This window comes from Colossoma macropomum, unplaced genomic scaffold, assembly GCF_904425465.1.
Source record: "Colossoma macropomum unplaced genomic scaffold, Colossoma_macropomum, whole genome shotgun sequence".
In the NCBI taxonomy this organism is placed as follows: domain Eukaryota; kingdom Metazoa; phylum Chordata; class Actinopteri; order Characiformes; family Serrasalmidae; genus Colossoma; species Colossoma macropomum.
In genome coordinates, this window is record NW_023494810.1 from 33,290,453 (window position 1) to 33,307,091 (window position 16,639).

At 38.3% G+C, this 16,639-nt stretch overlaps 1 protein-coding gene across 1 annotated transcript in view; it reads left to right on the forward strand.

The window, feature by feature from the left end:
* The window catches only part of cacna2d2b (calcium channel, voltage-dependent, alpha 2/delta subunit 2b), a 100,532-nt gene that overhangs the window by 72,877 nt on the left and 11,016 nt on the right, over positions 1–16,639 (forward strand). The window contains exons 23-31 of the mRNA XM_036559844.1: positions 33–93; positions 558–655; positions 3,547–3,637; positions 10,241–10,303; positions 10,715–10,818; positions 12,098–12,196; positions 13,953–14,044; positions 14,348–14,395; positions 14,483–14,554. Coding sequence (XP_036415737.1) covers positions 33–93; positions 558–655; positions 3,547–3,637; positions 10,241–10,303; positions 10,715–10,818; positions 12,098–12,196; positions 13,953–14,044; positions 14,348–14,395; positions 14,483–14,554 — 728 coding nt within the window. The remainder of the gene's footprint in view (positions 1–32; positions 94–557; positions 656–3,546; positions 3,638–10,240; positions 10,304–10,714; positions 10,819–12,097; positions 12,197–13,952; positions 14,045–14,347; positions 14,396–14,482; positions 14,555–16,639) is intronic.

Below are 16,639 nucleotides of genomic sequence, written 5' to 3' on the forward strand. Positions count from 1 at the left end.
ATTAAGCACTCTGTATTTTTGGGTGTTTGCAGATCTACAGTCTCTTCTGCCCACCTCATTCGAGTCCACTGGACACGTCTTCTTAGCCCCAAGGTACAGAATCAGCACCGCAGAAAGCTTTAATATACAGTGTGACTGTGTGTGTGTGTGTGTGTGTGTCTCTGTGTGTGTGTGTGTGTGTGTGTGTATTTAAATGTTTGAATAATATATAAAAACAAAGATCAAGACATGTTTTATTTTAATAACTGAATGCAAAGAAAACTTTTTTTGTTATTGTTGTGTTTTTTATTATTGCTATTACTGACTAATATTAATTATTATCACAAATATTGTAATTATTATCATTGTTTGGCAAAAGTGCAGTATTACTAATTTTCTTACAGCTCATTTATTCCATGGGTTCATGAAAAAGTAGTAAACATGATGGCTATTAGAATGAATTTTCATTTTTTCAATATTTCAATTGTTGAATTTATTGAATTTATTATATAGAATTTTTTGCAGCCTTTTTGCAATACATTTGCTGCAGCCCTGTGTTTATTTTTGTCTCTCTGTAGAGAATACTGTAAGCGTCTGCACTTGGCTGAGAATAACACCCAGTTTCTGGAAAACTTCCTCTCCCTGATGGTGGAAATCACACCTGAGTCTGAAGACTGTATGTACACCTCTCTCTTTCAATCTCTCTCTCTCTCTTGGTCTCTCTCTCATGTACACATATATATATATATATATATATATATATATATATATATATATATATATATATATATATATACATGAGAGAGATATACATATATATATATATAATACTTGTGTGTTTCTGTGTGTCAAAGTATCCAAAAAGTCCTTCTCACTAGTACTGACCTATTTCTGATACAGATAATCTATAGAAAAAGCACTGACCAATAGAATGAGACACTCTGGATCAGCCGCACATGAGCCTAAGTTCTCCATGCCCAATGCCAAGCGTGGGCTATAGGGGTATAAAGCCCCCCAGCATTGGGCTGTGGAGCAGTGGAACTGTGTTCTCTGGAGTGATGGAGCTCCATCCAATACCTTTGGGATGAGTTGATCCAGAACTGACCATCCAACATCAGTACCTGACCTCATCAATGCTCAATCAAATCCTCACAGCAATGTTCAACATCTAGTGTAAAGCCTTCCCAGAAGAGTAGAGGCTGTTACTGCAGCACAGACTCACTACTTTCAGAAGAAGCACTGGACAAGCAGGAGAGTTTTGGTCATCTATATTGCCAAAAGTATGTGGACACCTGACCATCAAACCTATATGAGCTTGTTGGACGTCCGATTCCAAAACCATGTAGCTATAACAGCTTCCACTCTTCTGGGAAGCTTTCCGCAAGATTTTAGAGTGTGTCTGTGGGAATTTGAGGTCATTTGTGAGGTCAGACACTGATGCTGGACGAGAGGGTCTGGCTCACAATCTCCGTTCAAGTTCATCCCAAAGGTGCTCAGTGGGGTTGAGGTCAGCGTTCTGTGCAGCCACTGGAGTTCCTCCACACCAAACTGGTCACTCCATGTCTTTATGGAGCTGCTTTGTGCACAGGGGTTCAGTCATGCTGGAACAGGAAAGGCTCTTCCCCAAACTGCTGACACAAAGCTGGAAGCAGATAACTGTGTAAAATGTCGTTGTGCTGCAGCATCAACATCACCCTTCACTGGAACTGAGGCAGGGGTGTCAAGCTCAACCACTAAAAGGGCCATTTTAAAAAATCTCAGCAAATCTGACTTTTTGCCCTGACCTGAACGGCCATTGTTCATTTAAAATATGGCAAAACTGCAACAGCAAAAAACACTGAACACTTATTCAAAAATAATTCTAAATAAAAATAAATTGTTTTAGGTATTTTAAGTTTTTGCCTGTTTGCTTGAACTAGACACCAGGCATCTTTTCTTTTTGTGCAACCGCTGACCCATAGATTGTTGTTGGAGGATGTTGCAGTGCATGCTGGGGAATGTAGTGCATCTCAGGCCTCATAGGACTGCGTCACGGGCCTGAATTGTGTTTGACACATGGGAACTAAGGGGTCCAAATCCTGAAAAATGTTCCAGTAGATGTTCTCATGGCATCTGCCAAACCCAGATTCCTCTGCCGGACATAGTGTCCAGATAGTGAAGTGTGATTCATCACTCCAGAGAAGATGATTCCACTGCTCCAGAGTCCAGTGATGGCATGTTTTACACCACTCCACCCAAAGCTTGGCTTTGTGAATAGTGACCTTAGGCTTGTGTGCAGCTGTTCATCCACAGAAACCCAGTCTTACTCCTTCCATTGAAGTTTGTGTTCAGCTGACTCTCGAGTGGATTTGACCTGCTCATCAGCCAGACTGGAGTTCATGCATCTCGAGCTAAAATCAGTTTATAGAAGAAAATGCGTAGAATGACATCACTAAACAGACAGAGCTGAGACAGTAATTGTAGCTCACATAATAAACGTCTGAAATGTCCGAGAGGAAGGTCAGAAGGAAGGATGTTCTTATTAATGTGTTCTGGAATGGAAGGAGCGCTCCGATGCCAGGTGCTCTGTTTCATTTAAAGCCTTTAATTTGCCGACAACAATTTCTTTGTTGTACTTGCCAGAAATACATGACATTACAGCAAAAAGAGGAAGGGTGACAATGTGCTGCCTCGACTCCATCAGTAAAGTCAAGCTGCTTGGTTACAGTGATGGAGAAAGAAAAATAGATCAGGAAGTGCTTCCCCAAAAATGATAAGCCAAGCATTGTCTGTGGGAGAGTTTTACACAAACTTGTGGAGTTCCGTCATCCGGAGCGCAACATGTCATTAAAGCAAAAGGGGGACGTACTGCACTGAAACAAATACTAAGAAATTCTGAAATTCATTTAATATTTCAAGGATTCTAGTCTCCACTCAGACTGTTATGCTCATAACATCATTAGTAATGAAAAAAATTAATTGAATTCCAATAGAATTAAAAATCTCAGACTTTCTGACTTCACTGAACAGTACGGAGCCCTGCTGGTGACTTTCTGTATACATTAAAATAATTCGTGGCCACGAGTTATTAAGATGTGGGAACAAGATAATTAAGTCATGGCCATGACTTAGTAAGGTGTGGGAACAAGATCCTAATGCATGGCCACAAGTTAGTAAGGCATGGGAACAAGATAATTAAGTTGTGGGCATGACGTTGTAAGGTATGGAAACGAGATCCTAATGCATGGCCATGAGTTAGTAAGGCGTGGGAACGAGATAATTAAGCCATGGCCAAGACTTAGTAAAGTGTAGAAACAAGATCATGCCTTATTAAGCTGTGGTTAAGGCTTAATCATCATTCCCACGCCTTACTAAGTTGTGGCCACAAATTGTTTTGATTTGTATGGGATGTTACGAGCAGGTCTCCATAGTGACAGTGTAAAATGTCATTTTTTAAAAGTTTTAATTTTTTAGCCTGTGTGAAAATCACAGCTGTTTTTATATGAAGAGGCATTTTTTACAGCAGTACTTTGTGAATAAAAAATATTCTCGGTCAGTTTAAATGTTTGTATGTCTTCTCTTAAACAGGTGACCAAGGCCTTATTCATAATCTGATTTTGGATTCTGGGATTATCTGGCAGCTGGCGACAAGAGTCTGGAAAAACAAAGACCTGAACACGTGAGAGGAAATACACCGATCATACAAACACACGCTGTGTATGATTACTCTGACAGAAATACACCGATCATACAAACACACTGTGTATGATTACTCTGACAGAAATACACCGATCATACAAACACACTGTGTATGATTACTCTGACAGAAATACACCGATCATACAAACACACACTGTGTATGATTACTCTGACAGAAATACACCGATCATACAAACACACTGTGTATGATTACTCTGACAGAAACACACCGATCATACAAACACACACTGTGTATGATTACTCTTATCATAGAAATACACCGATCATACAAACACACACTGTGTATGATTACTCTGACAGAAACACACCGATCATACAAACACACTGTGTATGATTACTCTGACAGAAACACACCGATCATACAAACACACACTGTGTATGATTACTCTTATCATAGAAATACACCGATCATACAAACACACTGTGTATGATTACTCTGACAGAAACACACCGATCATACAAACACACGCTGTGTATGATTACTCTGATAGAAACACACCGATCATACAAACACACACTGTGTATGATTACTCTGATAGAAACACACTGATCATACAAACACACGCTGTGTATGATTACTCTGATAGATACACACCGATCATACAAACACACACTGTGTATGATTACTCTGATAGAAACACACCGATCATACAAACACACACTGTGTATGATTACTCTGACAGAAATACACCGATCATACAAACACACACTGTGTATGATTACTCTGACAGAAACACACCGATCATACAAACACACACTGTGTATGATTACTCTGACAGAAACACACCGATCATACGAACACACACTGTGTATGATTACTCTGACAGAAACACACTGATCATACAAACACACACTGTGTATGATTACACTGACAGAAACACACTGATCATACAAACACACGCTGTGTATGATTACTCTGACAGAAACACACCGATCATACGAACACACACTGTGTATGATTACTCTGACAGAAACACACCGATCATACGAACACACACTGTGTATGATTACTCTGACAGAAACACACTGATCATACAAACACACACTGTGTATGATTACACTGACAGAAACACACTGATCATACAAACACACACTGTGTATGATTACTCTGACAGAAACACACCGATCATACAAACACACACTGTGTATGATTACTCTTATCATAGAAATACACCGATCATACAAACACACGCTGTGTATGATTACTCTGACAGAAATACACCGATCATACAAACACACTGTGTATGATTACTCTGACAGAAATACACCGATCATACAAACACACTGTGTATGATTACTCTGACAGAAATACACCGATCATACAAACACACTGTGTATGATTACTCTGACAGAAACACACCGATCATACAAACACACTGCGTATGATTACTCTGACAGAAACACACCGATCATACAAACACACTGTGTATGATTACTCTGACAGAAATACACCGATCATACAAACACACACTGTGTATGATTACTCTTATCATAGAAATACACCGATCATACAAACACACACTGTGTATGATTACTCTGACAGAAACACACCGATCATACAAACACACACTGTGTATGATTACTCTTATCATAGAAATACACCGATCATACAAACACACACTGTGTATGATTACTCTGACAGAAACACACCGATCATACAAACACACGCTGTGTATGATTACTCTGATAGAAACACACCGATCATACAAACACACACTGTGTATGATTACTCTGATAGAAACACACTGATCATACAAACACACGCTGTGTATGATTACTCTGATAGAAACACACCGATCATACAAACACACACTGTGTATGATTACTCTTATCATAGAAACACACCGATCATACAAACACACGCTGTGTATGATTACTCTGATAGAAACACACCGATCATACAAACACACGCTGTGTATGATTACTCTGATAGAAACACACCGATCATACAAACACACACTGTGTATGATTACTCTGATAGAAACACACCGATCATACAAACACACACTGTGTATGATTACTCTTGTCATAGAAATACACCGATCATACAAACACACGCTGTGTATGATTACTCTGACAGAAACACACCGATCATACAAACACACGCTGTGTATGATTACTCTGACAGAAACACACCGATCATACAAACACACGCTGTGTATGATTACTCTGACAGAAACACACCGATCATACAAACACACACTGTGTACGATTACTCTGACAGAAACACACCGATCATACAAACACACGCTGTGTATGATTACTCTGACAGAAACACACCGATCATACAAACACACACTGTGTATGATTACTCTTATCATAGAAATACACCGATCATACAAACACGCTGTGTATGATTACTCTGACAGAAACACACCGATCATACAAACACACGCTGTGTATGATTACTCTGACAGAAACACACCGATCATACAAACACACACTGTGTATGATTACTCTTATCATAGAAATACACCGATCATACAAACACGCTGTGTATGATTACTCTGACAGAAACACACCGATCATACAAACACACGCTGTGTATGATTACTCTGACAGAAACACACTGATCATACAAACACACACTGTGTATGATTACTCTGACAGAAACACACTGATCATACAAACACACACTGTGTATGATTACTCTGACAGAAACACACCGATCATACAAACACACACTGTGTATGATTACTCTTATCATAGAAATACACCGATCATACAAACACGCTGTGTATGATTACTCTGACAGAAATACACCGATCATACAAACACACTGTGTATGATTACTCTGACAGAAATACACCGATCATACAAACACACGCTGTGTATGATTACTCTGACAGAAACACACCGATCATACAAACACACACTGTGTATGATTACTCTGATAGAAATACACCGATCATACAAACACACTGTGTATGATTACTCTGACAGAAACACACCGATCATACAAACACACTGTGTATGATTACTCTGACAGAAATACACCGATCATACAAACACACACTGTGTATGATTACTCTGACAGAAACACACCGATCATACAAACACACTGTGTATGATTACTCTGACAGAAACACACCGATCATACAAACAAACACTGTGTATGATTACTCTTATCATAGAAATACACCGATCATACAAACACACACTGTGTATGATTACTCTGACAGAAATACACCGATCATACAAACACACTGTGTATGATTACTCTGACAGAAACACACCGATCATACAAACACACACTGTGTATGATTACTTTGACAGAAATACACCGATCATACAAACACACTGTGTATGATTACTCTGACAGAAATACACCGATCATACAAACACACACTGTGTATGATTACTCTGACAGAAATACACCGATCATACAAACACACTGTGTATGATTACTCTGACAGAAACACAACGATCATACAAACACACTGTGTATGATTACTCTGACAGAAACACACCGATCATACAAACACACACTGTGTATGATTACTTTGACAGAAATACACCGATCATACAAACACACTGTGTATGATTACTCTGACAGAAATACACCGATCATACAAACACACACTGTGTATGATTACTTTGACAGAAATACACCGATCATACAAACACACTGTGTATGATTACTCTGACAGAAATACACCGATCATACAAACACACACTGTGTATGATTACTCTGACAGAAATACACCGATCATACAAACACACTGTGTATGATTACTCTGACAGAAACACAACGATCATACAAACACACTGTGTATGATTACTCTGACAGAAACACACCGATCATACAAACACACACTGTGTATGATTACTCTTATCATAGAAATACACCGATCATACAAACACACACTGTGTATGATTACTCTGACAGAAACACACCGATCATACAAACACACACTGTGTATGATTACTCTGACAGAAACACACCGATCATACAAACACACACTGTGTATGATTACTCTGATAGAAATACACTGATCATACAAACACACGCTGTGTATGATTACTCTGACAGAAACACACTGATCATACAAACACACACTGTGTATGATTACTCTGACAGAAACACACCGGTCATACAAACACACACTGTGTATGATTACTCTGATAGAAACACACCGGTCATACAAACACACACTGTGTATGATTACTCTTATCATAGAAATACACCGATCATACAAACACACTGTGTATGATTACTCTGACAGAAATACACCGATCATACAAACACACTGTGTATGATTACTCTGACAGAAACACACCGATCATACAAACACACACTGTGTATGATTACTCTGACAGAAATACACCGATCATACAAACACACTGTGTATGATTACTCTTATCATAGAAATACACCGATCATACAAACACACACTGTGTATGATTACTCTGACAGAAACACACCGATCATACAAACACACACTGTGTATGATTACTCTGACAGAAACACACCGATCATACAAACACACGCTGTGTATGATTACTCTGATAGAAATACACTGATCATACAAACACACGCTGTGTATGATTACTCTGACAGAAACACACTGATCATACAAACACACACTGTGTATGATTACTCTGACAGAAACACACCGGTCATACAAACACACACTGTGTATGATTACTCTGATAGAAATACACTGATCATACAAACACACACTGTGTATGATTACTCTGACAGAAACACACCGGTCATACAAGCACACACTGTGTATGATTACTCTGATAGAAACACACCGGTCATACAAACACACACTGTGTATGATTACTCTTATCATAGAAATACACCGATCATACAAACACACTGTGTATGATTACTCTGACAGAAATACACCGATCATACAAACACACTGTGTATGATTACTCTGACAGAAACACACCCATCATACAAACACACACTGTGTATGATTACTCTGACAGAAATACACCGATCATACAAACACACTGTGTATGATTACTCTGACAGAAATACACCGATCATACAAACACACACTGTGTATGATTACTCTGACAGAAATACACCAATCATACAAACACACTGTGTGTATGATTACTCTGACAGAAATACACCGATCATACAAACACACTGTGTATGATTACTCTGACAGAAACACACCGATCATACAAACACACACTGTGTATGATTACTCTGACAGAAACACACCGATCATACAAACACACACTGTGTATGATTACTCTTATCATAGAAATACACCGATCATACAAACACACACTGTGTATGATTACTCTGACAGAAACACACCGATCATACAAACACACACTGTGTATGATTACTCTGACAGAAACACACCGATCATACAAACACACACTGTGTATGATTACTCTGATAGAAATACACTGATCATACAAACACACGCTGTGTATGATTACTCTGACAGAAACACACTGATCATACAAACACACACTGTGTATGATTACTCTGACAGAAACACACCGGTCATACAAACACACACTGTGTATGATTACTCTGATAGAAATACACTGATCATACAAACACACACTGTGTATGATTACTCTGACAGAAATACACCGATCATACAAACACACGCTGTGTATGATAACTCTTATCATAGAAATACACTGATCATACAAACACACGCTGTGTATGATTACTCTGATAGAAATACACCGATCATACAAACACACACTGTGTATGATTACTCTGACAGAAACACACCGATCATACAAACACACACTGTGTATGATTACTCTGACAGAAATACACCGATCATACAAACACACACTGTGTATGATAACTCTTATCATAGAAATACACTGATCATACAAACACACGCTGTGTATGATTACTCTGATAGAAATACACCGATCATACAAACACACACTGTGTATGATTACTCTGACAGAAACACACCGATCATACAAACACACGCTGTGTATGATTACTCTGACAGAAACACACCGATCATACAAACACACGCTGTGTATGATTACTCTTATCATAGAAATACACCGATCATACAAACACACGCTGTGTATGATTACTCTGACAGAAATACACCGATCATACAAACACACTGTGTATGATTACTCTGACAGAAATACACCGATCATACAAACACACGCTGTGTATGATTACTCTGACAGAAATACACCGATCATACAAACACACACTGTGTATGATTACTCTGACAGAAATACACCGATCATACAAACACACACTGTGTATGATTACTCTGACAGAAACACACCGGTCATACAAACACACGCTGTGTATGATTACTCTGATAGAAATACACCGATCATACAAACACACACTGTGTATGATTACTCTTATCATAGAAATACACCGATCATACAAACACACGCTGTGTATGATTACTCTGATAGAAATACACCGATCATACAAACACACACTGTGTATGATTACTCTTATCATAGAAATACACCGATCATACAAACACACGCTGTGTATGATTACTCTTATCATAGAAATACACAGATCAACACTGAGAGACATTGTAAGATTTATTGAGATGCGTCGCGTTCCTCTCTGCAGGTACGGCTTTCTGGCGTTGTTTGCGATCACAGATGGAGGTGTTACAAGAGTGTATCCGAACACGTACGTATTTTCAAAATGTGTGGAGGAATGTGTGTTTGATAGGGAAGTTGGACTTGTTGCGAAGTTGTTTGATCTAGGGCTGCATGATTAATCGTGTTTTTACCGGATAGATGTTACCTTATAGTATATGGTGGTAATTGTCAAATACTGGATACTAGATTTTATATTCTTGAATAAAATATTAAAACAGTTTATTAAATTATTTGTTGTTAAAATGTGTTATTATTGTATTAGCTTAACACAGAGTAAACAAAACGGTTTGCTGCACACAAAGTCAAGAACACACTGAAATAATATACTTTAAATATCATAATCAACTTATCCTATGTGTATGTCATGCAGTCGTGATTTGAATGTCTAGTAAATATGACTTTGAGTATAACGTGCTTTTTTGTGTGTATGTCTTTACAGAGCGGCCGAATCGTGGGATGAAGACTTGGAGCCTCTGAATTCCAACTTTTATCGCCGCAGTCTTGATAATAAGGGTTATATTTTCAGGGCTCCAACTCGCACATGTGAGTTACACATGTATCAGTTACATTTCAAGGGTTAAAGGGGAATTCCACCAGTTTTTCAAAATGTCTGCATAATTCAGTGTGTGACATGTAATCAGAGTGATTCAGAGTGGTTTGGTGTGAAATGGTTCAGATGTCTTTACAGTGGTGGTGATAGGAACCAGGGGTCGCCATGACTACAACACAAATATAGACATTTTATTTACTATCCAGAACCACCAGTGAACCTACACGAGTCTTCTGAGTTTATATGGAATGTTGATGATGGAAAATAGTGATAAATCTGAAATAATAATTTTTCTTTGGGGACTATTTTGCCTCACAGCGCCCTGCATGTATCCCTCCACCATGAATGGAGTTTAAGTTCTCTAAAACTATCATAAAACAGTGTCTCAGTCATCAGGCAGTGAATTCATAACCATTTCATGTAGGAACTTCCTGTGAGGGAGTGTTAAGAGGTGGACGTCTGGTTCCTATCACCACCACTGTGAACAGTTCTGACTCGGTAAGTTTCTCTAGAACTTTGCATTTCACACCAAACCACTCTGAACAACTCTGTTTACATCTCAACCACTTAATTATGTAGAGTTTTTGAAAAATCAGTGGTGTTTCCCTCTAAGTAAATCACTCTTTCTCACCATGCTAAGTTATGCTGCAATGCAATGGAAATTACTGGGGGTGCACTGACACAGAATTTCTGGGCTGATATAATAACTGATAATTGAGGACAATACTGAAATAAATATCCTATACACATACTTTTAAAAAAACACATTGATAAAATATGATATGCAGCTAGTGTAAGGCTTAAACTCTAAAGATGGGTTATTGATTAACTTTATAGACCTATAACACAGCTGAATCAGCAATTTTGTGTACATTTGTACATTTTTTAGCAGCCGCTCTAATCCAGAGCCATATTCTACATTGGGAGTACTTCCCAAGGACTTTTATTGTGGCATTCACAGCAGTTGCTTCACATGTACACATATCACATATTTTTTCTGGACTGTATGAAGGAAAATGCTGTGTATCTGCCAATGCGCTAACTATTAGTGTGAATTTATAAGCTAAAAATCAGATGCTAAATTATTAATTAATTAATTAATATTGGCCACAATAATATTTACATTTTTCCGTTTATTTGCAAATAGTATGTCAGCCACTGAAATGTCATGCACCCATAGAAATATATTTGCAAATATATTGTAGTTGAGGTATATTGACTGCTTGTAACTCCTTCCCTTAACTTTTCTCTCTGTGACCTTTGACCTGAAAGCCATGGATGACCCTTTAATCACAGAGAATGGCACAGTGGGAATCCTCGTCACAACTGCAGTGGAGATCACAGTGGGTGGCAAAACCCTGAAGCCAGCAGGTGTGTATGTGCTCCCTGAAGGGAGAGCTGTAATTAGGCCTTATGAGGATCTCCTCACACCACCAAAAGTGAAAACTCTCTGGGGTAAAGAGTTTCGGATAACAGTGCTGAATGTCTCTGTCTAAATATATTCATCACAATTTAAAAAGTAATTGAACCTGAATGTGTGTGTGTACTTTGAGATGGTTTGTCCTGGAAAGGTCAAGCTCACCACCAGAAGGAGACCCAGACCAAGATCCAATCCCATTTCTTCATTTTACCCCTACCCCTTGCCCCTTGGAACTGAGTTACAAGGGGTAGTGGTTGAAATCTTCCCTCTGAAATGGGACCCTCAAATAAAAAGAACATTACTTCATTAACAGCTACCAGCGCTGCTCTGTAGGCGACCCTGCCAGTCTGCAGTGATAGCAGAGGAGGGTAAAGTTCAGCTCCTCACTGCTGAGCTTTAGTTGCATTACAGGGCATCATATGCCTTCAAAGTGGGGGGGGGCATTATTTATTATCACCCACCCCTAATTCTTCAGTGATATGAAGCTGAAGTCAGATATTCACCAGCTTCTTGTTTGAATTATCCTTTTCCACCTTAAATGGTTCAGGGCCCAACTCTTGAAGGCCTCAGGAAGTGCCCTACCCAAGCTCTTCTCACAAATGTGTTCTTTCTAGCTACTGTTATGAGATTGGACAAGCTTTACAGAATGCCATCCCATTAAATCCCATTAAACCTGGTTATTCGTTCAACCTAATGAGAAACTGTAGAACAGACTCAGTTTATATCACAATACCTACATTTAGAGTCGGTTATTCATTCAGCCTAATGAGAAACTGTAGAACAGGCTCAGTTTATATCACAATACCTACATTTAGAGTCGGTTATTCATTCAGCCTAATGAGAAACTGTAGAACAGACTCAGTTTATATCACAATACCTACATTTAGAGTCAGTTATTCATTCAGCCTAATGAGAAACTGTAGAACAGACTCAGTTTATATCACAATACCTACATTTAGAGTCAGTTATTCATTCAGCCTAATGAGAAACTGTAGAACAGACTCAGTTTATATCACAATACCTACATTTAGAGTCAGTTATTCATTCAGCCTAATGAGAAACTGTAGAACAGACTCAGTTTATATCACAATACCTAGTGTGAAATTTTAAAGGTGTAGGTGAGGGTTGGGATCAAATTTTCTTTGCCAAGATTTTGTAAAGTTTATCCAACCTTACAACATTTGTGGGCATAGCATAGCTAGGTGATTTAAACGTTTGATCAGGTGTTTTAAAGAGAAAATATTAAACATTGTGCAGTACTGCGGTCATATGACAGTGGAGACTGACCAGCAGCCCTTTTCTAAAAGTACAGCTACAGGTTTGTGGCAGTGTGTACATGTATGGAAGCAGAGGAGGGTGATACAGGCTAAAATGTGATACTAATACTTCAAGACGTTTTCATGATATACTGTATAATGTCACAATATTTATTTTTTCTGACATCGTTTGGAACACATGAAGTACTATCAAAAACTATGAATCCAATTATTTATATTTAACATTTCACTAAATACAACTAAACACGACTAATTATGCTCTCTTTGTAACCAAACGTGCAGTTGGGAAGTGTTATTGAGTACTGACAACATCCCCAACATACTCAGAAATGCCTTATTGTGACATATTGTGAGATGATGTATCATGATAGCGATAAACATTGTCGTATTGCCCAGCTCAGTGTGAATGTGTTCTCCTGTGTGTGTTCAGTGGTAGGTGTTAAGCTGGATTTGGAGGCGTGGGTGGACAAGTTTAAAATCCTGGCCAGTAACGTCTCCGACAGCAGACAGGGCTCCCATAAGGTAGGATGGACAAATACTAAATTTAAATGTGTTATTGAACAAAAAAAGTTTTACATTACATTGTATATATATAGACAAAAAGCAATAGCAATAAATAAAGCAATAGTTTGGCAAAAAAGTAAACTTACACCACCTCCTAGCCTCATAACTCCAGTGCAAAACTGAAGAAACAAACTTCAAACATCAAACGTCTCGGTCAATCGACTACATTTGGGGCAAGGAGGGAAAATTAAACGGTAAATTTTATTTTTTTTAATTTATTTTAATTTATTAAATTAATCTCTGTGTGCATGTATTGTGCAGTGTGGTCCTTCCAGATCCTGTGAGATGGACTGCGAAGTCAACAGTGATGTAAGACCCTTTGCTTGCTTGTCTTTCTTTACATACAGTGTATTTTGTCCCATGTTGCGTCCTCACCTGAATCTGCTGTTATTTAAGGATCTGCTTTGCTACCTGATCGATGATGGTGGATTTTTGGTGATGTCTAATCAGAGGGACCACTGGAAAAAGGTATTGTGCTCTAATCTGGCCATTTGACCTTTCCTGAATAAGAAAAGACCACCTGCAGGCCAGCATTATATTCTACAGTCCTTACAGTCATGATATTATACTATACAGTTTCTAGGATATAAACCTGTCTGAACTAAATACTGGCAGGTCAGCTTTGTTCAACTTGCCCAAGCACTGCTGTCAGAAAAGTACAAGTAATATAAACAGCAAAAGGGTGTTCCAAAATTGTAAACGATACCTGTTACACAATAGTCCTCATAATATGCTCCTATTTGCCATTTTGCACTTTATGTTCCACTGTAGATGCTTTTTAGGTGCTCACCATGTTTTTAAACCCCATCTCGCAGTCTATTCAGAGTCTTTGTGTTTGTCTGCGTTAACTGATACAAATCTGACCCCAGATTTAGCTGTTGATTGTTAGTGTCCTTATCGGTCAGTAAAATGGTTCGCCTTGTGTTGTCTACTGCTGTATAAAAGAAACTCCATGCTGTCTTTATTGTTGGATGCACTGCGATAGGTTTGGAGAGAGCGGGAACATTCCGTATATAATTCCCATCGCTATGGAAACGGTTATTATTGATTCAGTTAATCAGAGACTTTTAATATATGTCGCTGTTGTTGGAAGAAAACCTTGTATCCCCATTTTTGTCGTTTTTCAGTTTTTAACATAATGTGAAAATGCCTGTCGCCCTTTATGTTGTGTGTACATTTCATGATGAATGGACCAAAAGAAACGACCCAAAATGACTTGGGAAAAATTCTGGTTCCATTGACTTACATGAAAAGTAAAGTAGGTTTTTTCCTTCTCCTGTAAAGTTACCATTTTGGAGATACGAGGTTTTCTTCTGACAACAGCGATATATATTAAAAATCTCTGCTTAATCAAATCAATATATCAATACATCAACCAAAGAGGACGACCATGCCTGAAACCCCTCCCTCTCCCAATCTAACGCCCTATAAATTCCCATCACTACCTGCCGTTTCCTGCGATGAAATGTTCGCGTCCATCCTTCCAGCTTCAGCCAGAAGCTGCACAGAAGTCACCCCTCATACTACCATCGCATGTTGAAGGCCTGGTATGAACTCTCAAACAAAATTTTGGCATTATTAGATTGTTTCCTTTTTAAAATAATGCAGCAGTAAGCAATGAATGAAATAAACGCGACAACAACTCAGAGACATCACATTATTAATTATTAATACAGATGTGTAGATTATCTATTAAACTTCACTTTTCCATAGCCTTAAACTTCATGTGCATTCTAGTCCTAACCTTAACCTTAACCTTAACCCAACATCTAAACCTAACGTTACTCCTAATCCTAAACGTATCAGTCTTGATAATCAGCTTTCAACAAGAGGTTTAACAGTTTCAGCATTTGTAGCTGCTCACCTTACTCAGCCTTATTCAGTGGCTGAGAATGAGATGAACGGCCTTGCATTCTTGGGAACAACACTCTTGACAAGCACTAACTTTAGCAGCATAAAAGCTCACAATATTATACACATTTTTATATGATATGAATGACTAAATGGGTTCTGATATGACTGCTTATAAACAAAAAGTGTTTTTCATTGCTATTATTAAAGGCAAGGTTGGTTATGTCAGTGATACTTAATGGTGGCAGTGTTTCTGTTTCGATGTTCAAAAGCCAACAGCAGAGAAACTGTGATTAAAAGCCTGTTTTTGTGCAGATGTGTATTAATGCAAATTATGGGTCAGAGCTGAGTAACAGCAGGAGAAATGGAGAGAAAGGCGCTGCTGCAGCATTACTACAGGAACTCTTTGCCTGAAGGAGGAGAGGCTGATCTGAGGCACTGATCTAGAGGAGATCCAGGCTGAGGAGAAAGAGAGGATGACTGCCATAGTCACATTTATCATCAGCTGTGGATTACAGATTTTCCCTTTTGCTATGATTGATACAGGCTATGTGTGCTGAAACCGGCTCTTTAAAAGTTCCTAATAATAAACAGATTCTGTAATTCTTTCCTTCCTCTTTGTTTTAAGGATTTTATGTTATTAAGGGTTTAACAGACAGACAGTTAACATATAAAGAATAACACAAATCAAAACAATTGTGT